General features: G+C 40.9%; 1 protein-coding gene across 1 annotated transcript in view; it reads left to right on the top strand.

The window, feature by feature from the left end:
• The first annotated feature begins 567 nt into the window (after positions 1 to 567).
• The window catches only part of LOC149195575 (2-oxoglutarate (2OG) and Fe(II)-dependent oxygenase superfamily protein), a 96,328-nt gene continuing 69,790 nt past the window's right edge, over positions 568 to 27,105 (top strand). Inside the window, exon 1 of the mRNA XM_089405363.1 lies at positions 568 to 744. Within this exon, the coding sequence (XP_089261489.1) occupies positions 640 to 744 (105 nt within the window). The 5' untranslated portion in view covers positions 568 to 639. The remainder of the gene's footprint in view (positions 745 to 27,105) is intronic.

The raw sequence follows: 27,105 nt of genomic DNA, 5'->3' as shown, positions 1-27,105 counted from the left end.
GCTAAATATCGAATGCAATTAGATTTCAATTGTTATATATATGTTAGATCTCAGACTTTTGTGATCCATATTGTAGATAAATATCTTTCAGATTACTCACATCATTAAGATTTGATCGACGTTTTGAACCAACTAATGTGGTTTATCCTCCGGGCAAGGTGAGAAAATCATACAATTTTACAGAATAAATAGCAGGGATGCATCATAGCCCAGGGTTAGTGTTTGAAAACCTAGCCGTTGGAAATTAGGTAACATTTTAGAATTTCTATTTACCTAATCTCCAATGGCTAGGTTTTCAAAGACTGACCCTGGGCTATGATGCATCCCTGCTATTTATTCTGTAAAATTGTATGATTTTCTCACCTTACCTTAAAAATAAACCACATTAATTAGTTTGAAAAATAGACCAAATCTTAATAGTGTGATTAATCCAAAAAACATTTACCTAATATATATTTCTAATATATATTTCTCTCGTATATATATAAAACTTATTTCACTCCCACGTCGCTACCCATGTGTATATATAACTATCTTTATACTACCCATATGTATATATACCTATCTTTATACTAAAACACGATTTCGACGTTCTAAAGCATTTGGGAGCAGGTTCTGATTGGCAAGGGCTAAGCGAGAATGGCGGACAGAGCTACGCAGTCGGACAAAGCCTTTAATTGGCCTGAAATTAAACCCAAACCCAATCTTACAGCCAACAAGCTCAAGGGAATCCATCTCTTTACGGTCTGTATTCTCCCAATGTTTAAATTCTACTGATTAAGATCAAAATATCAACTGCACGGTGTTTTTTAAATGATATAGTTCCTCTCGTCATAAAATATTATATTTGAAGCATTTGAAATGACCAGATTTGGGGTTTCAAAAAAAACCCAAAACATTTTCTTATTAAATTCAATCCTGTGTAAGGCTATTCAGTTCAATTCACGCAGGTCAAATTATTATCTGAACTACTACTTGAATTATTTATGGTTTCGCTACATTTTAGGTAATTGAATTAATTTCGTTGCAAATACGATCATGCATTTTTAATCTTCTTGTAGCTTATTTACGAGTAGTTGATCGCTTTCTTTGCATCTTCAAACGAATGGAACAGTATCCGTGTGGACGTATGTTTCTTAGTTTTTTTTCATCTCGATTTAAAAAAAATTCAAATGCAAATCCTGTTTCAGGGACTCTATGAGCACAAACCTTACTGTTAGAATTTTACAGAACCAGAGCATAAGATTTTCTGCCAAACAACTAAGAAACCCAAAAAGCAGACCAAGTATCCAGCAGCCCTACACGGGTGGCTCGTTATTCCCAAGGATTTAAGGAACAGCAACATAATATGATGTTCTAGAAACAGAGGATAGAGAATATTCTCACATGCAGATTCCAAAATCCAAAATTACAAAATTTAGATTCAATGGTTTTACATAAGCAAGATCGGAGTTCCATTGATTATAGTTGAGATAAAGCAGAACAGTTCCTTGAATCGCTTTGCTGAGGTTAAGCAGCAGCGTCGTCAGGCATCAGTTCTTCTGTAAGCATTGGGCCGGGGGACGTGGTCTTCCAGGAACATAGTACTGGAGGATTGTGGATTACACTAAGCCTGAACATCACACATAATGAAAGTGGTTGATTAATCAGAATTTTTCTTGTTCGCACTGCAGATATACTGTGGGCTGCTTGCTTTCAGGAGATGCAGATTGGGGGATGAAGACGACCACAAATTGTCCTGGAATATCATCATGTGCTTCGGAAAAATTGCGGGTTCCAGTCTACAGTTTGCAGTGCTGAAAAGAAAGTTCTCTCACATCTATATTGTCATACAGTAGGTGCATAGTGCAGCGGATGGCTCATACGTAGGAACCGCACAGGTCGTATAGGGTCGGCAGTTAGCTACAGGAGATGATCATACAGCAGAAGGGTTTTTGCTGCAGAGGTTTTATGTGGTGATGGTAGCAGGTCACATAGTACGTAAAGTCACAGATTTGCGAGCAGAGATTGGTAAAGGTCATTCTTCAGAGGGAGAGAGAGAGAGGCCCTACCAAGGGTTTAGCAGAATATTTGTGGGTGTTTTTTAAAGGACCAACACAAAACCTTGAGGAGATCATAGCAGATCTATAAACCAAAAACAGTTTTTATTCTTGTGGGTTCTAGGGGGACTTAGAACAACGTAAAAAATTAATCAGATCTAGTAATGGCAACAACTGTTGAAAATTTGGTAACTTCGGCTGGTATTTTCATTGGCAAAACGAAGGAGAAATTATGATTTTCTATGTTGACCAGGTTGAAGCAGGTTGGCTTCAAGTACACAAGTTTATCCCACTCTTTGAATGGGTTTGACCCCAACCCTCCTCGTAGCACATGGATAAATAGAAGTTCGAATGACCTCATTTGGCATCGAAAGGGTCACTATGCTTGAGATTGTCCCGAAAAGAGAGATGTTCCAAGAAGTAACTCTTCAAGGTCCTATAACAATAATCGTGGCTTCAACAACAACAGGTCATATGAAAGAAGAATTGATAGAAGAAGGAACGAAAGAAGAAGAGGCTCCCTCGATGATCGTGATGCTAACTATTGTCCTCCAAAAAGGCCAATGAAGTCCAGGTATGAAGGCAATGTTACTAATCAATCTGAATATATTCTTATTTCTGCATTAGCTAGTTCATCTCCTTCAGACTCTTGGGATAGTTGGCTGGTTGATAGCGGGGCTTCTCATCACTTTTTTGGATACAGGGAGGTTCTCTCTAACTTGGTAGAGAGGGAGACAAATTTGAACATTATTCTTGGTGACAATACCACTCATCTCTTAAAGGGCTTTGGTTTTGTCAAATTTCATTTGAACTCTGGGAATCTGTTTTGCTTCATGATGTATTATATGTGTCGGGATTGAAGAAGAATTTGGTTTTGATATTTGCCTTGGAGGATAAAGGAACGAGGGTTGCATTTATTAAAGGGAAAGTACTTATTTGGCCTGTTGAATCCTACATGAGGAATGCCTTCACATTGGGAACAAGGTTTGAAGGACTCTATAGAGTCATACGAAGACCTCTTCTAGCTATGGCCCATAATACAAATCTTCAAAGCAAGTTCTGGCACCGAAGGCTCGGCCATCTACACTATGTTGCACTTCCAAAATTGAAGAAGTTGGTTTTCGAGATACCGATGTTCAAGCTAAACATGATGGAGTATGCCCTAGGTGTGCAAGTGGAAAGAAGGCAAGGGGACCATTCCCCTCTAGTGAAAACAAGAAGGAAGAAATTCTTCATCTCATTCATTTTGATATATGTGGTCCAATGCTTGTACATTCACTTGGGGGTCATCTTTATTACATCACCTTCATCGACGATTTCTCAAGGGAGACATGGATCTACTATTTGAAGCACAAGGATGAGGGATTCAAAATATTCAAGGAATTCAAGGCATTGGTGGAAAATCATACATGGAAGAAAAAAAGATCTTCAGGTCCAACAATGGTGAGGAATACATCTCAAATGAATTCATAAACTTTTGCAAGAAGGAAGGAATCAAGAAGGAGACCATTTTGCCTTACACCCTTGAACAAAATGGAGTGATTGAGAGAAAGAACAGGTCCATTGTGGAAGTTGTTCGAGCCATGCTCCATGATCAAAAGCTGCCAAAGTTCCTTTGGGCTGAAGCAATAAACACCGCGGTCTATGTTCAAAACAGGTTGCCTCATCAAGCTTTGGACAACAAAACTCCCGAGGAAGTATTCACAAGTGTCAAGCACGATATTGGCCATCTACGAATTTTTGGCTACCCCGTGTACTTCCATTGCCGAAGGACAAAAGAAACAAGCTAGAAGCCATAGGAAGGAAAAGGTACATTTGTTGGATATGGTGAAGATGCTAAAGCATTTAGAATTTATATTTTTGGTCAAAGGAAGGTTGAAGTTAGTAGGGATGTAACATTCGATGAAGATGCTGCCCTTAGAAAAGCAAGGGACCTCCCTCTACCTACTCCTTCTGAAGACAATAGTGATGAGATGGATATTTTACAAGGTCCTTCTATGCCTGAATCCGAAAAGAAGATTGTTGATGATCCCATGGAGCCTATGGACCCTTTGGATCCTCCTTCATGTGATCCCCCTACAAGGAAAATACCGCTTTGGCTCAAGGACACATTACAATATGCTAAGAAACATGTTGTTGCTTGAGGAACTTTCAAGGAAAGCAAGAAGCCATGCAGGTACCAAGCCTATGTTGCAGTTATGAGCAAGATGATTCAAGCCAAACCTAGTACATTTTAAGAAGTTGTGAAGGAACAAGTCTGGAAGGATGCAATGATCGAAGAATATGAGTCTATTATGAAAAATGATATATGGGATATTGTGCCAAGATTGAAGGGAAGATCTGTGGTAACCTCCAAATGGCTCTATAAGATCAAACATGGGGCTGATGGAAGCATAAAAAAATACAAGTCAAGGTTTGTAGCTCGTGGATTCACTCAAAGAGAGGAGAAGATTACGATGACATATTTGCTCTTGTGGCTCGATACACAACCATCCGTTCGATAGTAGCCCTTGCTGCAAGTCAGGGATGGACTCTCCACCAAATGGATGTGAAGACTGCCTTCTTACATGGTTTGCTGCAAGAAGTGTACATTGAACAACCTCCAGGATTTGAAGTTCATGATAGGAAGACCCATGTATGCCAATTGAAGAGAGCTCTCTATGGCAAGCCCCCTGTGCTTGGTATGCTCGTATCAACAGTTACTTGATGAAGTTGGGATTCACATGGAACAATGTTGATCTCAGCCAACTTGTACTTCAAAACGGTCCAAGGTATGCCTCTCATTTTTTATTATATGTTGACGACTTATTCATGACAGGTTCAGACCCTCTCATTTTAGAATGTCAGAGGAATTTGGCTTCTGAATTTGAGATGAAAGGCTTTGGTTTGATGCACTATTTCCTAGGATTAGAAGTATGGCAAAAGCCGGGGGAGATCTTCCTTTCACAAGGAAAATATGTTGTGAAACTCCTAGAGAGATTTAGCATGGTTGAATGCAAGTCCTTGCCTACACGTATGGATATGAATTTCAAGAAGCTGTGTGGAGAAGCTGCTAGACTGGTCCTAGCAAACCCTTTTGAGTATAGAAAATTGGTTGGTGCTTTGGTGTTTCTTGTGAATACTCGCACCGACATATGCTTCATAGTTAACACTTTGAGCTAGTTTATGACCGAGCCTCACCATGTACATTAGGTCGCTGCCAAGCATAGATTGAGATATCTACATGGGACTATTAACCTTGGTTTGAGATATGTCGTTGGAGATGTTAGACTACATGGATGTACAAATGCAGATTGGGTTGGTAATGTTGTCAACAAAAAGAGTACTTCTAGATGTTGTTTTTGTTTGGGATCTGCCATGATATCATGGATGAGTAGGAAGTAGAAATCCGTAGCTCCTTAGCATTGCTGAAGCCGAGTATATTGTAGCTAGCCTTGCGAGTTGTGAAGCGGTTTGGTTGAGAAAGCTCTATGGAGAGCTATTTGAGCAGGTCCCGGATATGAAAGTCATTTATTGCAACAACAAAATTGGGATTCGTTTGTTCGAGAATCCTGTGTTTCAAGTCCAAGCATATCGAGATCAGATATCATTACATTCGTGACATGGTGCAGAGAGGAGTTGTGAGACTCCACCACATTTCGACAAATGGGTAGATAACTGACATCCTCACCTAACCTTTGCCGAAAGGGAAGTTCTTGGTCTTCAGAGAGGAGCTTGGACTGATTGAGATGACCCTTTCCAATAAGGGTTTGGGCTGATCAAGAACGCTGAGCAATGCTCTTCCCCCTTGGTTGAGCTCCTAAGGTGTGGAATAAAGCTATCGGGATCTTGGGGATGAGAGACCTATGACCAATAGGATGTTGAGACCTGGGATCTCCCTTAGTCAGAGTATGCCCCAGTTAGTGTCCTGCCCACTCTGTGGGATAACCTCTCCCATCTGCCTAATGGGTTGAGGGACATGGGATAGAGTGTGATCCCTACCCGTAAGTGGATCTCGCCCAAGTTGGTGGATGCATGTGTTCTACCATTTGACTCATTAGGGTTAAGATGGATGATTAGGGGCAATAGGGTAGAGTGTGATCCTTATGTTGATCTCACCTATTGTCAGGGACTTTGGGATAGAGTGTGATCCCTATGCTTGGGGTAGGTTGGTCTCGCCCATTGTCTTCAGATTCAGGTTGTAGCTATGGCTCCCCGATGATGATGATGATGATGATGATTCCGGGTGGTAGCAGAGTCTCCCTGATGATGATAGAGGTAGGGTGGTAGCTGGAGCTCCCCTATAGCGTTTCTTCTTCTTTAGATTTGAGAATGTTTAGCATGAGATGAACAAAGATTAGCATAGATGGTACATGATGATAGGGGGACATGATGATCGATGAACAAATATTGACAAGTGGAATTCTCCCTAGTTGAGAGGGAGTGTTAAATTATGCAACTAGGGTTAAATTCCACTTTGGATAACTCATTTGATGGAGACAATTGTTGCATTAAATTCCTCTCTTCGAGAGGACCAAAATCGACCTAGAGATCACTCATTTTGGACAAGAAAAAGTTGGAATTTTAATTTATTCTCACACATGTACAATTGTTAAGGTGGACCACACATTTATGTAAGCTCATGATGCCCATTCGACATGTCTTTTCGCCCACTCGGATTGGTATAAATACAAGAGACCTTTCACCTCATTTGGCACCAATCAACACACTCATACATCTTTTCTCCTTCTCCTATTTGCTTCGTACAACTCAGAAGAAGAAGTCTTCTTTTTCTCCAATGCGAGGTACAGGTGACCGAATTACAGGGCTGACTGCAGGGCTGAATTATAGAGCCAAATTTCAAGATAATTGCAGGATGTTGACCAGCGTTGACTTGGGTAGTTTTGACATATTTTGACTGTGGTTTTGGGTGATTCCTCTCTGTTCTATTAGGGCACAACTGTTAGTGGCAAATTCAAAGGCAATCCGTGATGTTTAACTGAAGCCCTTATTACAGACTTTGACCGCAGATTGCTCCTCCACGTTGACCAGTTTTGACTACTTCAATTCAGATTGTTTTGGGCTCTATTTGATCAGCTAAGAAGGCTGCATTCACCACATCGGGACCGAGCTCCTTTGGAGACCTTTTGACCGTTGTCACATCTATGGTTAAGGTACAAATTGACCACTGTTGACTGTTGTTGACTTGAGCTGATCTCAGTCAAACTTGATTTGACTACATTTGACTCCTCTCTCGTGGACAATTGTTAGGCATACTGAGATTGGATATTGTTGATGTACTCTCTCTTCTGAATATTTGAAGACAATCTAATAAGAAGAAGGTTTGCAAGGGTTTTCCCTTCAGTGGGTTTTGCCCTGGTCATTGACCAAATTTGTGTCTCTTGTCTCTTCGCTGTCTTTTATTGTACATTTGCTTAATTGTTCTATCTACTATTACTCTATTGCTATTGGATAATTGAAGAAATGAAATTGTTGAATTGGATGCTATTGGATTTTGTTGAAGTAATAGTTGCAACATAGAACAAATTGAAAAATTAACATCCATTACATCACATCGACCTGAAACAAGAAGATTCATCCACACATGCGAAGGAGAAAAAGGAGAAATTCTGATCTATGTTGACCAACTATTTGACATTTGTTTTGACCAATGTTGACTTGGGATTGATTGCTTCTGTTTGACTTAGAATTTGACTGGTTTTGGAGGCTGAGACTTTTTGTGATTTGTTAACTAAGGTTGATCGAAAGTTTGCTCTTGTTCTGGCTTGTTGACTGCAGGTCAACTTTGAGGTTTTGACTGATATTTTGATTGTGGATTGTTGACTGCAATTTGACCAAATTTCGACCTCTTGTGTTAAGCTACCTTAGGCTAAAATTCAGCCCCTCTGTTGCAAACTTGACTTGGACCAGCATTCACTGTTTTTCTCTCTCCTTTGACTGGCTTGACTTGGCATTTATTGAGGTTAGAAATTGTAATCTTGTTTGGAATATTCTGATGTAGATTTTGATGAACTGAATTCTCTCTCATAAGGAATGATTCTTGGGTTTTCCCCTGGCCACTAGCCTAAATTTTGGTGTCTCTTGTCACTTGTCTCATTGTTCACTGTGATCTCAATTACTCTATTGTAGAAGTGAATGGTTGATTTTTTTTTTTATTTTATTTTTATTTTTTATGTATAACTGCTTAATTATTGAAGTCTAATTGTATCATTAGAAGTAGTTATCAGTTTGAAAAATTGTACTAGTCTTGATTGAACTAGAAAATCAACATGGGATCAGAGCTTTGGTGAAGGGAAAGAGCATTAAGATCACCTTGAAGAACATTGAGAAGTGAGAACACTTTGCAGAGCTTTTGGATTCTACATCTTTTGTTTTGATTGGTCATCTTCATCATGAATTCCTTCATGAAGACAAAGAACAAGCTTGAAGGAGCTACAAATTACATGGCATGGAAGGCTAGAATTGACCTAGTGCTTGCAAGGCATAAGGTCTTGGGTATTGTATTGGGAAAAGTTACTGAACCAGTTGACCAAGCAGAAAAAGACAAGTTTCAGGAAGATGACATCTTGGCTAAGAGCATCATTATGGAATTTGTTAGGGACCATCTAATTCCCTATATTGCTGATCACAAATCTTCCAAGGAGATGTATGATGCCCTCATTGGATTGTACACCATTAACACTATCAATCAATCTATAAGTCTAAGGAGTCAACTTCGTGAGATCAAGATGACAAAGAATGATACTGTACCATCATACTTTGTAAGAATATCTGTTATGAATATAATTCATAACAATTAATTAAATAAAATAAATATAAATATTAATTAGGTTAAATAGTCATTAAATTAAGTGAAAAGGCATGTCTAAAAGACATGTCCATTCACGAAAGGTCACCTGCTAAGGTATAAAAACAGGGCCTCATTGTAACATTCAAATCATCTTATATTATCTTATACAATTTTATATATTAATAAATTATTATTATTAAATACCTGGGTGTATTTTTACATTCAAGTCTACAAGCTATCAGTTTTCTTGCTTCAGCCATAGTTTCTCTGGTACAGTGGTATCAGTGGTATAGTGAGGAAGGAGCCAAAATCAATTACAACCACGATATCGATCCAGGATAACTGACCAACTAAGTCACCTGACACGGGGATTCGGGACACGTAGGATTCGAGATTCATGGTGTCGGATTCAGACACACTGACCCCTCGGAACAGGACACGTTATATATTATTTTATTAAATATATATATATATATATATATATATATATATATAAAATATACATATATATTAAAAATTAGATATTATCATATTTCTTACACAAATTTTAATTAATGATACGAATTTATTGATTTCAAACATAGATCTTCATCTATAGCTATTAGCATGCATAGTACATACAAAATTCAAATAAATGTCAGTGGTACTGGTCACATAAATGATAAATCTATTAAAAATTTAAATCATGATTCATAATTCATAACTAAAAGACAACTTACAACTACAAGATAGTAAGATAAACACACTGACAACTGTAGTTTTCTCATTAAGTCATCAAATCAAAATGTGTTACATAGGTAGTGTTGGTGCAATGCCAATGGCAAATAGAAATAGAAAATATAAAACAACTACAGGTATACAAGCCTCAAGGCATCAATCAGCATCAGAATCAGCATCACTGTCCCCATCATCATGGTCCCCACTGCTCTCCTCTACATCCTCCTAATCCGCTGTATCCATAGTCGCCTCTGCATCTGCTGGTATGGAGGTTGACCCCTCTAAGTCATCAAATCTAACAGGCTTTAGCACTGGATCATTGAGATCCATGTTGGACAATGCCAACTCAACAGTGGTGTCTAGACCCATATCATCAGGAACAGTGATACTTGGGAGCGGGAGCGAAAACGGGAGCGGGAGCGACATATTCAGAAGCTCGTGGTTTGGTGCTCTTGATTAAATACGAGTTCATACCCTAATACATGACAAAATTCAATGGAAACATTGCAATCCCCCAATCCTAAAATCCTGAAAAACTGATAAGTCTGCTGGATTTTGAATGAAATCTAAAATTCTACTTTCTCCATATGAAATCCAATGAGGCCGGAACCACTCTCAAACATCCTGAGTCATTTCATGGTAATGTTAAAAATTTAAGTAAAAGGATGAAAATGAAGATTAAGGAGAATGTCACTTTTACTTTAAGAATTTAACATTACCATGAATAGCATATCAATACTAGGGCCTAGACTTGATCATGAACCTGCCAAAATGCTTTACTCCTTGCTCCAACAACACAAATCACTTGCCAACAGCACAAATCACTTTCCAAATGACAATTTTAATGAGCAAACACGCCCTTTTCATTCCCACGCTGAGCTTAGCGAGTCCTGGAAACCGGACACGTGTCCTAAAATCGCGACACGCTTTTGAAAATCGCGACACGCCCTTGGACATGACGTGTCCGAAACAGACACGACGTGTCCTGTTATTTGGACACGAATCCGGACCGAATCGTGTCGGATTCGCCGGATTCAGGATTCGCAGGGGGTTTAGGACGAATCCGGTGACTTAGCTGACCAGGAACTTCAAAAAATATGTGGCGATTCAAACTCTATTGTTAAACCTCTTTTTGAGAAAACACTGAGTGCAAGTGATGCAGGTCAGATAGGACGCTTAGTTCTTCCAAAAGCATGCGCTGAGGCATATTTTCCATCAATATCACAGCTAGAAGGAGTACCCCTGAAAATTCAAGATGCTAATGGAAAGGATTGGGTATTTCAGTTTCAATTTTGGCCCAATAACAATAGTTGAATGTATGTTTTAGAAGGAGTAACACCCTATATACAGTCCATGCAATTACAAGCTAGTGATATAGTGATCTTCAGTCAGCTTGAAAGAAGGACAGATAATTATGGGTTTCCGAAAGGCCTCAAATACCACATCTAAACAGGAAGCTCAGCCTTCAACAATGACCAATGAAGCCTCTCCAAATATGGGATGTGGTCTTGGCATTTTTGAAAACATGTCAACAGATAGCAATATTTCTGAGATCCCATTTCATTCTAGAATACATAAAAAACCTTTACGTGCAGAATATTGCTCAGAAATTGAGCTTGGGGAGCCACAATGGATCAATTGTGATATACGCAATTTCAGAATGGATATTTTGGGTCAGTTTGGTGTTATTATGGCAGACCCACCCTGGGATATTCACATGGAATTGCCATATGGAACAATGGCTGATGATGAGATGAGGAATTTGAATGTGCCAACTCTACAGACTGATGGTCTCATTTTCCTTTGGGTTACTGGACGTGCAATGGAACTTGGACGAGAATGTCTGGAACTATGGGGTTATCGTCGCATTGAAGAGCTTATCTGGGTGAAGACTAATCAGCTTCAGCGAATTATTAGAACAGGGAGAACAGGCCACTGGTTGAATCACAGTAAAGAACATTGTCTTGTTGGTATTAAGGGTGATCCAGAAGTGAACCGTAACATTGACACAGATGTCATTGTTTCTGAAGTTCGAGCGACAAGCCTGGGCCCTGGAATACCCTCAGTATAATGCCTTCTGCATATGGCTTTACAGCGACGACGAAGGAACTCTGCGGAATTTTCCGGTACCTGCGGTCCCTGAAGAATCAAGAAGTCATAAATATGCCATAGCAAGAGCTGTTGCAAGGAAGGCCCACTTTGATGTAAAATACGTAGCCTGGCATGACATCTTGTCTCCACAACAATCGAATGCGCTGGATTGTGGGTTCTATGTTATGAGGTTTGCAGTGGAGTTTTTAAAGAATGCACACTCACCTCATCCTTTACCAGTACATGATTTTTTTCAAATCCTAGACTATTCTGCTAACGGGAAAATGAAAGTGAAGTTCGCTCCAAAGGCTCGATGACAATTAAGAGATTTTCTTGGATCAGTGAACAGAGATGAGAGAGACTAGACGATAGATTGTTTGTACTATGGAGGTCAAATGGCGGTCAAATTTTGCAAAATTTTTATGTCATGTTGACATGTTCATGCACAACTTGTCCTACCCATTGTTGGTCTCACTTGCCAACTATCACTACATGACATTTTCTTAACGAATTTGCTGGACAAATCTCTACTGCTTGAGTGCTGATTTTGCTATTAATTTCTGCTGATTTGTATGCTAAGAGAATCTGGCAATGGCTCAAGTTCTGTTGTTCAAGTTTAGCATTGCACACTATTAAAGATGGAGACATGGTTGATAGCAGATCCATCCTACATAATGAGGCATGGTGAAATATTACTTCTTGAATATTTTACACATGCTGACAAATTTACCCATCCAAAGAAATTCTGGTTATTCTAATGGTTCACACTTCCATGCATGCATCATGATGCAGTGAGAACATACTATTCTGATTCCTGAAGCAGAAATATGAAAACATACAACATTTATTATTCATAAACAATTGAGCCATAGAGATAACTCAAGTACAGTTCAATGAGTACGATACTTACGTGCATGTAAATGAACTTGTCAGTTCCTTGCCAAAAATAGCATTTCTGGACCAAAGTGAAGGCAGGGATCAAGAATTGCAACTGACTTTGTTATGAAACCAGCTCACAAAAAGATAGAAAAGAGAGATCCACGCCTTAGAATTCAGCCTCTTCGAGGGGGCAACCTCCTTTACATTACATAAATGAACAATTCTTGGATGATACAAATGAAAATACCTCCTTTCTATATATAGGAGTCTAAGTGGTCCCAATACAATCAAAGCCTACATAACAATAATATTGTAGGACACAACAGTAACAATGGTGGGCTTCTATGTGGCATAATAGTAACAATATGGGCACTACATGGGTACATCAATATAATAAGTGGGTTATACTAATAACAATAAGGGGTTACACTAGTAGTATAGGGGCCTAACATGCCCCTCTCCTTCAAAAAGCGTTGTCCTCAACGCTTGAGTAGTTCTTGATGCTTCTATATAAAATTCTTGTCCTCCCATGTGGAATATTCAGGGGGTAAGTTCTTCCACTTGATGAGATACTCTGAAATTGATCGATTTCGTAGCTGTCGGGTTCTTGTTTCTGTGACTGTTCCAGGTTCCAATATGATTTTTCCTTCCTCTTCAATTTCTGGCAATATTGCTTGAATTGGGATCTTTTGCAACTTTTGAATAAGTGGCCATACTTCTTCGTTCTTCTTCCATTCATCCGTTGCTTCGTTTATCCAATTTGGTTGGATAATATAAATAGCACAAAACAATGCTTCCACATCCTCATCCTTGAAGCGTCTTCCCATTCGGTAAGGTCGCCATTTTTTAAGTGCATGTAGTATTGCCAACATGTCCTTCTCACTACGATGTTGATCTACCTGTTGTTTCATTTGATTTTGCACCGAAGTGGCGTTATCCTTTAAAAGTTGGAGAACTTGTTGTTGATGCTCGATATGATCTTTCTCTATTTGAACCTTTTCCTTCTTGATATGTCCTTCTATCTTTTGAGGAGTGGTAATTTCTTCCAGTCCTTTACAATATATGGTCGGATTCATTTCTTGATGCTCGATGTGATCTTTCATTTATTGAACATTTTTCTTCTTGATGTGTCCTTCTATCTTGATAGTTTGAGGAGTGGTAATTTCATCCATTGAATTACAAGATATGGTTGGATTCATTTCTTCTTTCTCAATGTGATCTTTCACTTCTTGCACCTTTTTCTTCTTGATATGTCCTTCTATCTTGAGAGTTTGAGGAGTGGTAATTCTTGCCAATGCTTTACAAGATATGGTCTGATTCATTTCTTCTTTCTCTGGGGTGGTGTCCTGACGTATATCCTCTTCTTTTGATGTTTCTTGATCCTTTTCTTCCTCCTCTTCATATTCTATGTAAAATAATTTCTTCTCAGCACACCTATGACCTTTAGTGCATTTGCTATCACAATTGTAACAAAGCCCTTTTTCTCTTTTTTCTTCCAATTGTTGTGGTGTAACCCTTGTAGGTTGTGGAAGGCTGGGAGAAACAACACTTCCATCTTTATAGTTGTGAGGGGTATGCATCCTGGTTTCCATAATTTTGCTTTCCATTATGTCACAAAGCCCTTTTACTCTTTCCAATTGTTGTGGTGTTGCTCTAAAGAAGGTGTTGCTCTTTATATCCTCATAATGTGCTATCATTTCCTCCGTGAAAATTGACCACGTAACAAGTTTTTTACGAGAACAAAGCCCTTTGTACCATAAAAATTGATCTGGTTCTAAATATGAAGATGCAATACATACCTTTTGTAACAGTTGTACACCATGTATATCAAAATATTTCTCCATCTGAAGTATCCAATTTACCGGATCCTTGCCATCAAACTTCATCATCTTGCTTTTTCTTGATTTTAGGAGCTCTACCTTGAAACGACTGTAACTCTGTACTCGAATCTTTAAGTTCTGAACTTGTGACCTGTAGTACCCCTCTGTGTCCTCTTTCCAATGCCACAAGTCTGATCCAAATTGGATTCTCCAAGAAAAAGTTATGCACAATCTCCCGCAGTGACCTGATTATAGACTAGTTCAGTAGAGCGAACTTGTATGAAGTGCCACGTGTCACTGTTTCAACCTTTGACTCTGAAAAATATATAAAACGCAACTACAGTCCGTCCTCTTTCTGTACCTTCTTACAAAATTTCAATCCGATGCTCAGAAAGAAAGTTATGACGATTTTCCCCAGGTCACCTGTTTTGAGTGTAATTCAGGAGTCTGCAAAAAGACCAACTTCCACAGATCATATCTCCGAAAATATCGCGCTAAAAGATCTGAAATTCGGACCCAAGGTTCAGTGCCAATTCTTCTCAAATGGGTTTTTTTTGAGGCTTCTGAAACGTCACAGAAAAAAAGTTATAGCGAAAATGCCACGATGACCTGTTTGGAGCAGCGAAACCCTAGAATCCAAAGCTCTGATACCAAATGTTATGAAACCAGCTCACAAAAAGATAGAAAAGAGAGATCCACGCCTTAGAATTCAGCCTCTTCGAGGGGGCAACCTCCTTTACATTACATAAATGAACAATTCTTGGATGATACAAATGAAAATACCTCCTTTCTATATATAGGAGTCTAAGTGGTCCCAATACAATCAAAGCCTACATAACAATAATATTGTAGGACACAACAGTAACAATGGTGGGCTTCTATGTGGCATAATAGTAACAATATGGGCACTACATGGGTACATCAATATAATAAGTGGGTTATACTAATAACAATAAGGGGTTACACTAGTAGTATAGGGGCCTAACATTCTACAGGGATCAAATCAATTTGAAAACAAAACAAATTGGTGTCTGTTATGTTCAGCAAGTGTCGAACAATGAACAGTTCTAGAGCCATCCAAAATGTCTTCTATCATTCTAAACTGGCAAAAATTGACAAAGAAAACCCAAGATCATCCATGGAAGTCAGTGCAGTATGATCCTGCTGTAGATTTCTAGCAGTAAATGCACTCTAGATCAGTTGATGTTTGGCATTGATGAGAAAATCACCAAAGAAGTGCTTCAACATTGCATTTATTCAAGATTGGGTGTCTCATTTTTCTGTAGGTTGACATGTCCTACCATTCCTTGTTGCATGGTGGAAGCTTACTGGAGGTGCACAATGACTCCTTTTATAGCCATTGATTGGCATGTCCATTGGTGAGTCAGATAGTTCCTAATGCTGCTTTGACATACAATTACATAGCTTCTCACTAATTTCTTTCCTTTACCCTTGCTTTAATTGCATTGACTAATTTATGGTTTGTCTGTAAAAGAAATTGTCCTCTTGGATTTAGTATGTCTATGTTAAAGTAAAAATGATGTAGCTGACTTTATATAGAATACCATTTTTTTTTCCAAGGAAAACCTTGCTGGGAAATTCAAGGGATGCTTCTCCACATTCATGGATAGCATCCTTAGTAAGCCTAGTGGCATAGACTAGTACTCCTCACCCAAGGGGGTTCAAACCAGGCACCTGATGCCACAGAACTAGCCAAATGCACAGTAACATTGGCAACAACTGATTGTGCTAACCCCTTGTGCTTATAGGGTATATCTTGCTGACATAGACTAGTGCTCCTCACCCAAGGGGATTCGAACCACACACTTGCTGCAATGAAACTAGCCAAAGGCCAAGTAACATTGGCAACAACTGATTGAGCTAATCCCTTGTGCTTATATAGTATATTTTTTCCCTACAGTTGTGCACTGTAACATGACTCTTCTTAATAGCCTCTTGAATAACAGAGGGATTTCTTTTCTCTGGCCTTGGTTGAGAAGCAGGCTTATTGTTGAATTGTAAGCTAAAATGACCATGTGAATTTAAGAGAACTAAGAGGTCATGAATCTTAAGTTGCTTTCCCTAGGTAGCTTGAAAACTTGGCTCTAGGTCATTGGCTTTACCTTGCTGCCATTAACTTACTTTAGAGAATGGCTTCAACTTAATGATGTTTGTTACTATAAATTCAACTCCTCACTGATGTTTGTGTTCCTGTAAATTCAATTCCTTGAGGTGAGCTTCTACGTAGAGTTTTAAATTGTAAAGGAATGTTATCTTTGACTAGAGTGTGCTTGTCGGTGTTCACCAATGTCACAGGGTTTGCCAGATTTGAACCTTGAGGTTTGAAATTTGGTGAACCTAAAAAAGTTTGTTCATTTACACTTTTATCTCTGCCTCTTGATGTTTCTTTGTGAGGATGCTGGTAGCAAGGCCAGTATGCTTTGAGTTTGTTATATAACTGTTATGTATACCTGTTACTCTGATCATGATTTTTATGAGTCATATATGTGTATTGATGTTGATTTCTTATTATTTTATATTATATTCCATTTTAGAGTTTATGTATATATATATATATATTCTGAAAAATGTATATAGCCAAGCTTATTGGTGCTACTCATCCGAACTTTAACAAAAAATTCAAATTTAAAATGAACCTAATCATTGCCGAAGCCAAACTATATGACATAGGTGTTCACTGTTGTTGGCCTTTGTAAAGCAAGGATAGCTTCCACCAATTCCATTGATTGAGGAAAATATGTAAGTACCATAAACACTAGTTAGTGTTGTTGGTTTGGGGTAGCATCGGATGTGCTCTAGGCTTCAAATTTTGTAGGGAGGCTTGGGCACATGTATTCCAAAGAACCTAGAAACCGTTTTGGAAAATTCCATCCAAAGATGATTTTATTAAAATAATTAATATTTTTAATGGAGTTCCTAAGTCTAAACTTAGGAAAATTAAAATATTAATGGGTATTAATCTAATTGTGGGTGTAACTTTGAAAAAAGACAGAGATCAAGTCAAAACGATCTGAGCCTTTGATTAGGAGTTAATCTAGGCTGTTGGTTGTCCAATAGGAAGATATAAGAAGGGGCTTGAGAGTCATTTGGAAAACACATTGAGAGATCAAGAAATCGAATTTATGAAGTGCGCAGTTCTTAGGAGGAAATTCTGATCAGATTTCTTGCAGTTGAGGGGCAGGGATAGTTGGGTTGGAGGATCTTCTCCAGAACCTCGAATACTCAACAAAGAGGCAGAGAAACACCAATGGAGGCAGCGCAGGCCCAGGGAGGACTGACGCCGGGCCAAGAGGGCCCATGCAGTGCTTGACGCAGAGCCAGAAGGGCTAGCACAGAGGCAGAGCTGTCTTCCAACAGAAGTCCGAAATTTACCAGGGAGCTGCCGGATCAGTCGGGAGTGTTGACGTCAGAGCTCCAAGGGGTAAGGAGACCCAGCGCAGAGCTGACGCAAAGCCTTAGAGACCTCCATGCAGGCCCACACAGTTACTGTGAAAGGGTAGTGTAGTTGTAGCCAGGGATAGTCAGTTCAACTGCTGGATCCGACGGGATATGCCGGGTGAAGTGAGGTAATCTCACTAAGTTTTCTGCCAGTGTCTTTTTCTCTGTAACTGGATTACCGGAAGGGCATCCAGAGTTGTATTCAGAACTACTGCTTAATAATAATAAACCCTCAGAGCTGCTGCACCAGTTTTCTCGCATTGGGTTTTTCCGGGGATATCTGTCCAAAAACAACGGTGTCTATTTTGTTGTATTTTCTTTCTTGCTCAGTGTCTTGTTTCCGCTTATAATTTAATTAAGTGAAGGCTATGGTAGTATTTAATTTGATATTTATTGTAAATCACAGTAAATAACTTGTATGCATTAACAAGTAGGAGAAGTAACATCAGTTTGCTACAATAGGGATTCCGGGTTTACGATTTTTCACATGGTATCAGAGCTGCAGGTGAAGCAAGAAGAGCAGAGCCGGTAGATCCAACACTGAGTAGAAGAAGGGAGTTCGAAAAAGCTGCAAGAGGCAGCAGTTCGAAACCCCTAGAGGGCTAATGCAGTTCCAAGCGGGGAGTGCAGATTTTCGAGGTAGTCTCTCCTCGAGTGAGCCGAAGGAAAGAAGGACTTCCAGTTCGAATTTTTGTAGGGGTAGCGGGAGCAGCTCTGAAGCCTCAACGTGAGAGAGCTGGTGGGACACAGATTTTTAGTAGGCTGTTTGTTTGGCTGAAAAACGTCAGAAGAAGGAAGAGAAGCACCTCGAGGGAACTTTTCCTCAGCAGACTTCCTGCTGAGAAGTTCGTTTTCTCATTGGCTGAGCAGTAGTAGTGAGAAGCGGAGGGGATTTTTGACATTTTTGGCAGATATGGCAACCAGCGGCTTGAGGGATTAGGATAGATTGGACGGAGCATCCAACTACGTCATCTGGAAGGCTAGAATATCTTTCCTTCTAGATGAGCATACCCTCAAGACGTACATCGACAACGTGGTGGCTGAACTTGTTGAAGCAAATCCGCTGAAAAAGTACAAGGTTGAGATGTCAAAGGCCAATTAAATGATCCTATATGGAGTCAAGGATCATGTAGTGTGTCACGTTGCTAGCAGAGCAACTGCTAAGGAGATGTGTGGGATGCCTTGGCCACGTTATATCAGGGATCTTCCGAGCAGCGGAAGATGTACTTGGAACAAAAGCTGAGATTTGCTCAGATGTAGAAGGGAGATCGTGTGGATCCATTCCTCACGAAGCTGAACAAAATCCGTGATGAGTTGTCTACTGCGGGGCATACACCTCAAGATTCAAAGTTAGTTAGACTGGCGCTCAATTCTGTCTCAGATGAGTGGCAAGTCTTTGTTTAGAGTATCTTGGGCAGAGCAACATTGCCTAATTGGGATGAGATGTGGGTAGCTCTAAAACAAGAGGAGTTGAGGAGAGACCTGGTCAAGGTTAAACTTGACGGAAGCAGCGACAACAATGGGTCGAAGCCCAAGGAGGAGGATAATGCAACCCTTGCATCAAAGGGACAATAGGAGCAGCAGAGATGTAAAAAGGACGACTTGAAGGTGAAGTGTTTCAGATGTGGTGAGATGGGCCACTATGCATCTCAGTGTCCTCTCAGGAAGAAGGACAAGGATGAGAAACATGATCCAAAGGTTGCACTTGTGAAGATCGAAGAAGAGGAGTTCGCCATGATAGCCAAGATACCTCCAGGTGTGAGGTGGGTTGATTTGGACCTGTAATTTGAAAGTGCTACAGATGGGCAAGATCCTTGAGGAGTCCACCTCTTGAATCAATACCTTGCTACAGGAGCCCAGATCAGAAGTAACATAATGGACTAGTGTTGGATAGTGTCGAGGAGTGTTAGAGAGACAGTTGCAGTGGCTAGGAGCGCCAGAGTCTGAGCAGCGTAGAACAGAGTTGGCAGTAGTGCAAATGGCATAGAGCGAAGGTTAGCAACAACACAATAGATTCAGAGGGTTAGTGTGGAGACTAGCAACAATCAGTTCCAACATTCACGTGGTATCATATTGAACACAATTAGTTCAGTAATTTTGGATTTTTTTTAGTTGCTTCTCTCAGCAACTGAGTTGCAGTACGGGTACAGTGTTAGCAGTGGCAGTGCTAACAACATAGCAGATGCAACATTTGAGAGGGACCTGTAGTACATATGTAGCATTGGCAGTGGCCGTGTCAAAGGCAACAGTATAGTTGTAGCAACAACGCAATAGTTGGTGGATAGCATGTTAGACATCAACAGTGCAGAGGACGATGCTTCAGAGTTAGAGTGGTATGCAACAATGTATATTGCTAGAGCACATTCCTCGCTAAGAGGGAGTGTTGATTTGGGGTAGCAAGCTTCAAATTTTGTAGGGAGGCTTGGGCACATGTATTCCAAAGAACCCAAAAACCGTTTTGGAAAACCCACCTAGAGACGATTTTATTAAAATAATTAATATTTTTAATGGAGTTCCTATGTCTAAACTTAGGAAAATTAAAACATTAATGGGTATTAATCTAATTGTGGTTGCAACTTCTAGAAAAAGACGGATATCTAGTCAAAACGATTTGAGCTAGTCAAAAAAGAAGGGGCTTGAGGGTCATTTGGAAAACACACTGAGAGATCAAGAGATCGGATTTCTAAAGTGAGAAGTTCTCAGGAGGAAATTCTGATCGAGGAGATTTCTTGCAGTTGAGGGACATAAATAGTTGGGTTGGAGGATCTTCTTTGGAACCCCGAATACTTAGCAGAGAGGTGGAGAAACACCAGTGGAGGTAGCGTAGATCCAGGGAGGATTGACGCTGGGCCAGGAGGGCCCGCGCAGTGCTTGATGCAGAGCCAGAAGGGCTAGCGCAGAGGCAGAGCTGTCTTCTAGCAGAAGTCTGAAATTTGCCGAGGAGCTGCAAGGTCAACCAGGAGGGTTGATGTCAAAGCTCCAGGAGGCAAGGAGACCCAACGCAAAGCTGACGCAGAGCCTCAGAGAGCTCCACGCAGGCCCACACAGTTACTGTGAAAGGGCAGCGTAGTTGTAGTCGGGGATAGTCAGTTCAGCCAGGGTTTGTCGGGTGAAGTGAGGTAATCTCACTAAGTTTTCTGCCAGTGTCTTTTTCTCTGAAACTAGATTGCTGGAAGGGCATCCAAAGTTGTATTCAGAACTACTGCTTAATAATAATAAACCCTTAGAGTTGCTGCATCCATTTTCTCGCATTGGGTTTCTTTGGGGACATTTGTCCAAAAACAATGTTGTCTTGTGTTGTATTTTCTTTCTTGCTCAATATCTTGTTTCCACTTACAATTTAATTAAGTGAAGGTTGCAGTAGTATTTACATCGATATTTACTGTAGAACACAGTAAATAACTTGTATGGATTAACAAGTAGGAGTACTAACATTAGTTTGTTGCAGTAGGGATTCCGGGTTTAGGAATTTGCACAAGTGCAACAGATAATGATGCCATGCAACAGAAGGAAGAGCGTTGCAACTAGTCAAAGGCATGCTTCCCTAAAGGATGTTTGAAACACTAAGAGGGGGGAATCAATATTTCTCTTCAACTATTATATTTTTAACTTCATAGAACATTCATTAACATTATCATCAGATGTAACATAAATCAACAATAAACAACTCCATTCAACAATGTCCGAACATCAAGATAGTAGACAAGAAACTTTAGGTGGAAACCCTTCGGGACAAAAATCACTGAACCCTTCTTAATATTTGTCTTCAATAAAATGTACATTAATATTTTAAGCTCCAACTGAGGGAGGCTCCAACTTGAAGGACGCTCCAACGCCTTGTTTACCAACTACAATTGGAAGGATGTTGCCCTAGTTTAATGGCTCCAACCTAAAGGCTGATCTAACACCTTGTTTACCAGTTGCAACCGAAAGGATGCTCCAACACCCTAGTTTACAGGCTCTAACCCGAAGGATGCTCCAACACCCTATTTACCAGCTGCAACTGGAAAGATGCTCCAACTCCCTAGTTTACAGGCTCCAACTTGAAGGATGCTCCAACACCCTGTTTACCAACTGCAACTAGAAGGATGCTCCAATGCCCTATGTAGGCTCCAACCTGCCCTAGCACCACCCGGCCACCTTGAAGTGTTCTCAGGCTTTGACCTAAAGGAGACTCCACTCTCCTGCCTTGCACCACCCTGCCACCCTGATCAGTTGGTGGGCCACATTTCACAATTTTCAGAGTGGATCCACCTGTGCTCAATAATCAATACAAAATACCCTGCAATACAATCTCTGGTCAAACAAATATGCTTGTACATTAAATGTTTTCATTAGTGAAATCTACTTTTGCACCAAACCCTAGCTGGACCAACAACTCTGCCAAGTACACTATCATAATCAAATCTACCTCTGCCCAATCTTAAACTCTATTTCTGCTCAAGTTACATGTTCCTTTGTCAAGTCCCTACATTGATATAAGGTCAATCCTACAATACAAGCTTTTGTTTAAATCAGATACCAAAATCCTAACTGCATCAAGTATCTATCAGACGAATATCATCTAACTCCTCATCAAGTTAACAACAACACATTTTCATCATAATCACAGACAAGGAACAATGCATTAGCAACATATGCATACCCTCACAATAAATGATTCATCAATTCTCTTTCTCTTAGGTCTGTTGACACTGCCAACCACAATTACTATAATCACTTTCGTTGATCACTCTGTGTCAACTACCCTATAGCAGTGCACATTTTTTCAAAGCATTCCATCATGTTCGAGCAATCAAATGTAAAATTTTCTGTTTTCCCACCCCGGTTTTCAGTTTCTCCTTATTTTTCCCATGTAGTTAAATGCCCATTCCCATAACCATACATTTAACAGACTGAAAAAATAAATATTGCTGAAAACACAAATTCTGGAAATTTTTCAGAATGCTGGAAATTGCAGAATTAAAAATCAGCAATCAAAACAGCCATTAAAACACATTAAAACACTGATATTTTTGGTCAACTTGACCCTGGAAAAACCCCCTACAACTCTTGGGGAAAACCAGTTTGAGAGCTCTTCTTTATTTCTGGAAAATGCCTTTTTACAGAGAGAATTTTTTTTTTCAGCAAAAATCAGCAAAACAGAAATTTTTCCAGCAAGCAAACTTATCTGTTTTTCAGCTAACAGACAATTTGGAAAATGGCTGAACGTGCTGTACGGACCGTACGGATGTACATACTGTACGGACCGTACGGACTATACGGAATGTACAAACGACCGTACGGACTTGTACGGACAGTCCTCGAAAATCGTGCAGAAAATCACCTCCTCGATATTCGTGCTGAAAATAAAATTTTCCACTGTTTTGCTCACAAAAACTGTCTTTTTCTGCTTGTTCTTTGAGCTGTACGAATTTGCTGAAGTGCTGCCTTGGTATGTGCCAAACTGCTGCCTCTTTCTCCTCCTTGTCCAGAAATCTCCTTTGCTCTCTTGCTCTCCTTCTCCCAATCTGCTCATGAAAGAATGAATGATCTTTTTCTCCTTTTCCTCCCTTAACCCAACCCTAAATGACTTTTGGGTGATCCCTAAATCCAATGGCTGAAATAGATTTAGATCAATGGCTGAGATTAAATGCTCATTTAAATCTCACTTTCTATTTTTTAATTCACCCCACTTTAATAAAGACCCACTTAGTCATTTATTTCCAAAGTCACTTTTCCTTTCTAATTTTTCATTGACTTTATAAAAGTCACTTTAAAATTAGACTTAGTAACTTTATCACATAAAGTCACTTTCAAACTAGATTTAACTTTATAAAAAAATTATAAAGTTACTTTAGGAGAAACATTAAATTCTTTTGGACACTTTTCCCTAGGCCAAAGATCAAAGCCTTAGGGAACCACCTGTCCTCCGGTACCAAATTTCAACACTCCCTCTTACCGAGGAAGGTGTTCCTCACCACACCCATCTTGTCTCTGAAGTAGACATGCTTGCCCCGTGGTAAGGCTTTGGTAAGAATATCTGCAACCTGCTCATCAGTGGAAATATACTCAAGCTTCACAGCTCCCTTCTGAACATAGTCTATGATGAAATGATATCTGATCCCGATATGCTTTGACCTGTCATGAAATACTGGATTTTCCGTGAGTTTAATGCAACTCTGATTATCACAGTAAATCACTGAAGGTCTCAACGGCTGACCAAATAATCCAAACAACATCTTGCGAAGCCAGATGGCCTCACAACTAGCTAGACTGGCTGCCATATACTCTGCTTCCGCTGAACTCAGTGCTACTGACTGCTGCTTCCGGCTGAACCATGACACTACTGCTGAACCCAACCCAAAACAACACCCTGAAGTGCTCTTCCTATCAGAAGCACAACCTGCCCAATCAGAATCAGTGTATCCTGCCAATCTCACTCCATCTCCCTGCCTGTAGTCCAGACCATAATCCACTGTCCCCTGCAAGTACCGCAAAATGTGTTTTGCAGCCACCCAGTGAACCTTCCTAGGCTCACACATAAACTGACTCATCGTGTTGACTGCAAAACAGATGTCTGGTCTAGTGTTGACCAAATACATCAAGGAACCAATCAGCTGCCTGTACAATGTGGGATCCACCAACTCGGAATCCGAAGCATGAAGCTTCTTCCAGTTGGTGATCATCGGTGTCGACATGGGTCTACAATCCTCCATGTGGAATCTGCTAAGGATGTCCACAATATACTTCCCCTGCCCCAGGAAGAAATGCCCCTCCTCCTGCCACACCTCCAAACCCAAAAAGTAATGCATCAAGCCGATGTCCTTCATCTCAAACTCCGCCGCAAGATCTCTCTTGTAGTGCTCTATGAGTCTCTCTGCACCTGTAATGATCAAGTCATCCACATATAGCACCAGAATGAGAGGATCCTCACCAATCACAATAAAGTAAAGGTTCGGATCTGCCTCACTCTTTGTGAAACCCATCCCCTGCAACTATGCATCTATCCTGGAGTACCAAGCTCTGGGAGCTTGCTTCAGGCCATAAAGGGCCTTCTTCAATCTGCACACATGGGACTCCTTCCCATGCACCTCAAAGCCCTATGGCTGCTCAATGTACACCTCCTCCTGTATGAAGCCATTAAGAAATGCGGTCTTCACATCCATCTGGTGGATCTTCCAACCCATCTCTGCTGCTATCGATATAATGGAGCGGATCGAAGTATATCGAGCCACGGGAGCGAAGGTCTCCTCATAATCAACTCCCTCTACCTGGGAGAACCCTCTAGCCACAAACCTCGCTTTGAATTTCTCAATGCTGCCATCTGCAGCATGCTTTACCTTGTAAAGCCATCTGGAAGTAACCACGGATTTGCCCTCAGGCCTCGGCACCACCTCCCAAACATCATTCTTCATGATAGAAGAATACTCCTCCTGCATGGCCTCTCTCCAGACCTGCTGGCTAGCTGCCTCCTCATAGCTAGAAGGCTCAGAGTCAAGGATGCTGGTAACCATCGCCATATAGCTACAAAACCTCTCAGGTGGTCTACTCTCTCTGACCGGCCTCTTCGGCTCAGCAACAGATGTGGCATCTCTCAAGGTGTCCTGAAGCCACTTGGGCTTCCTCTTCCCTGAGCATGCTTCTCCCATAGGAGAATGAAACTCCTCCTCCTCATCACCATCAGTAGCCTGAACTCCTGACTGTCTGTCTGCTGTCCTCCTGCCTGCACCTGAACCTGTAGAAGCTGAGGTACCGTGTGAACTGTCCATCAGTGGACTCCCTAGTGAACTGCTCTGTGAACTGCTCGGAGCACCACCCCTCTGGCTCGGCGAGCCACTGCTCACTGATGGACCTGACATCCTCATAGATGTACCTCCAGATCTTCCTGATCCCTGCCCACTGGATCCCTGCGACTGACTCAACTGCTGCTGAGGGTCTGGCTGATCCAGATACTCTAACTCCCATGACCTCCTAAAGGCCCTGTCCTCCTCGAACTTCACATCCCGTCTGACAACAACTCTCCTCTGTGCAGGAATGTAAATCCGAAAGGCCTTTGAGGTCTCATTGTAGCCCACAAAGATACCCTTCTCTGCGGTGGGCTCTAGTTTGGTCCTCTTCTCCTTGGGTATATAGGAGTATGTAATGCATCCAAAGATATGAAGATGACCAAGATCAGGCTTCTTCCCAGAGAAAGCCTCCTCCGGAGTCATGTGCCCCAAGGCACGATGCGGACTCCTGTTCTGCAAGTAAACAGCTGTGTTGCAGGCCTCTGCCCACAAGAACAATGGCAACCCCTGATCATGTAACATGGCTTTGGCAACCCCTATGATGGATCTGTTCTTCCTCTCCGCAACCCCGTTCTGCTGGGGGTTGTAAGGAACAGTGAACTCCCTCCTAATGCCTGCCTCTGCACAATAGTCAACAAACTCTCCAAGGGTGTACTCTCCTCCATTGTCCGACCTTAGGGACTTGATCTTTCGACCTGTCTGAGTCTCCACAAGAGCTCTGAACTCCTGAAACCGCTTGAAGACCTCACTCTTGGTCTTCAAGAAATAAATCCAGGTCCTCCTGGAGTGATCATCAATGAATAAGACATAGTACTCATATCCACTCAAGGAAACATGAGACATCCGACCGCTCACATCGGAATGAATCAAATCAAGTATCCCCGTCGCTCTGCTGTCACTGCTGGGAAAAGGGGATTTGGCAAACTTGCCCATTGCACAACCTTTGCAAGTATCAAAGTGATCAGTACTGAAATCTGGCACACCTGTGGTGATCTCCCGCAATGTCCTCAAGGCTCCATGATACATGTGTCCCATCCTGCGATGCCAAATCTCACACGCTCAGAACTGCTAGCTCTGCTGTCGGTACTACTGCTCAATGCCAAAAGGGGCTGGAATGCAAACTTGTACACCTTTGCATGGCGTACACCTATTACTCTACCTGAATCAGCTTGAGTGCCCCTGGGATACATCAACACCTGTCCTCCCCTGAACAGTACCTCATATCCTCTGCCCTCCAAAGCTGAGACGGATATGAGGTTCTTCCTCATCCCTGGCACATAAAGAACATCTGACACTTTCAAGGGAGGTCTGGACTCCCTCTGAAATGTCAGTGTACCCACCACGACTGCTCTAACAACTCTGTCATCACCGAGTACTACTTCAATATCAATGCCACTCTCTGAAAGCTCTGAGAAGTACTCCCGGACTCCTGTCATGTGACGTGAAGCCCCACTGTCCACATACCAGATACCTGTAGATGCTCCGCTAATCGAGGGAAAAGCATGCTCCCTCTGAACCTGTGTGGCAGGTGATCCTGCACT

The sequence above is a fragment of the Pinus tabuliformis genome, chromosome 2_2 (genome assembly GCF_031772625.1).
Source record: "Pinus tabuliformis cultivar Carrire ecotype Pingquan chromosome 2_2, CPIR1, whole genome shotgun sequence".
NCBI lineage: Eukaryota > Viridiplantae > Streptophyta > Pinopsida > Pinales > Pinaceae > Pinus > Pinus tabuliformis.
This window is presented reverse-complemented; position numbering and strand designations above follow the sequence as displayed.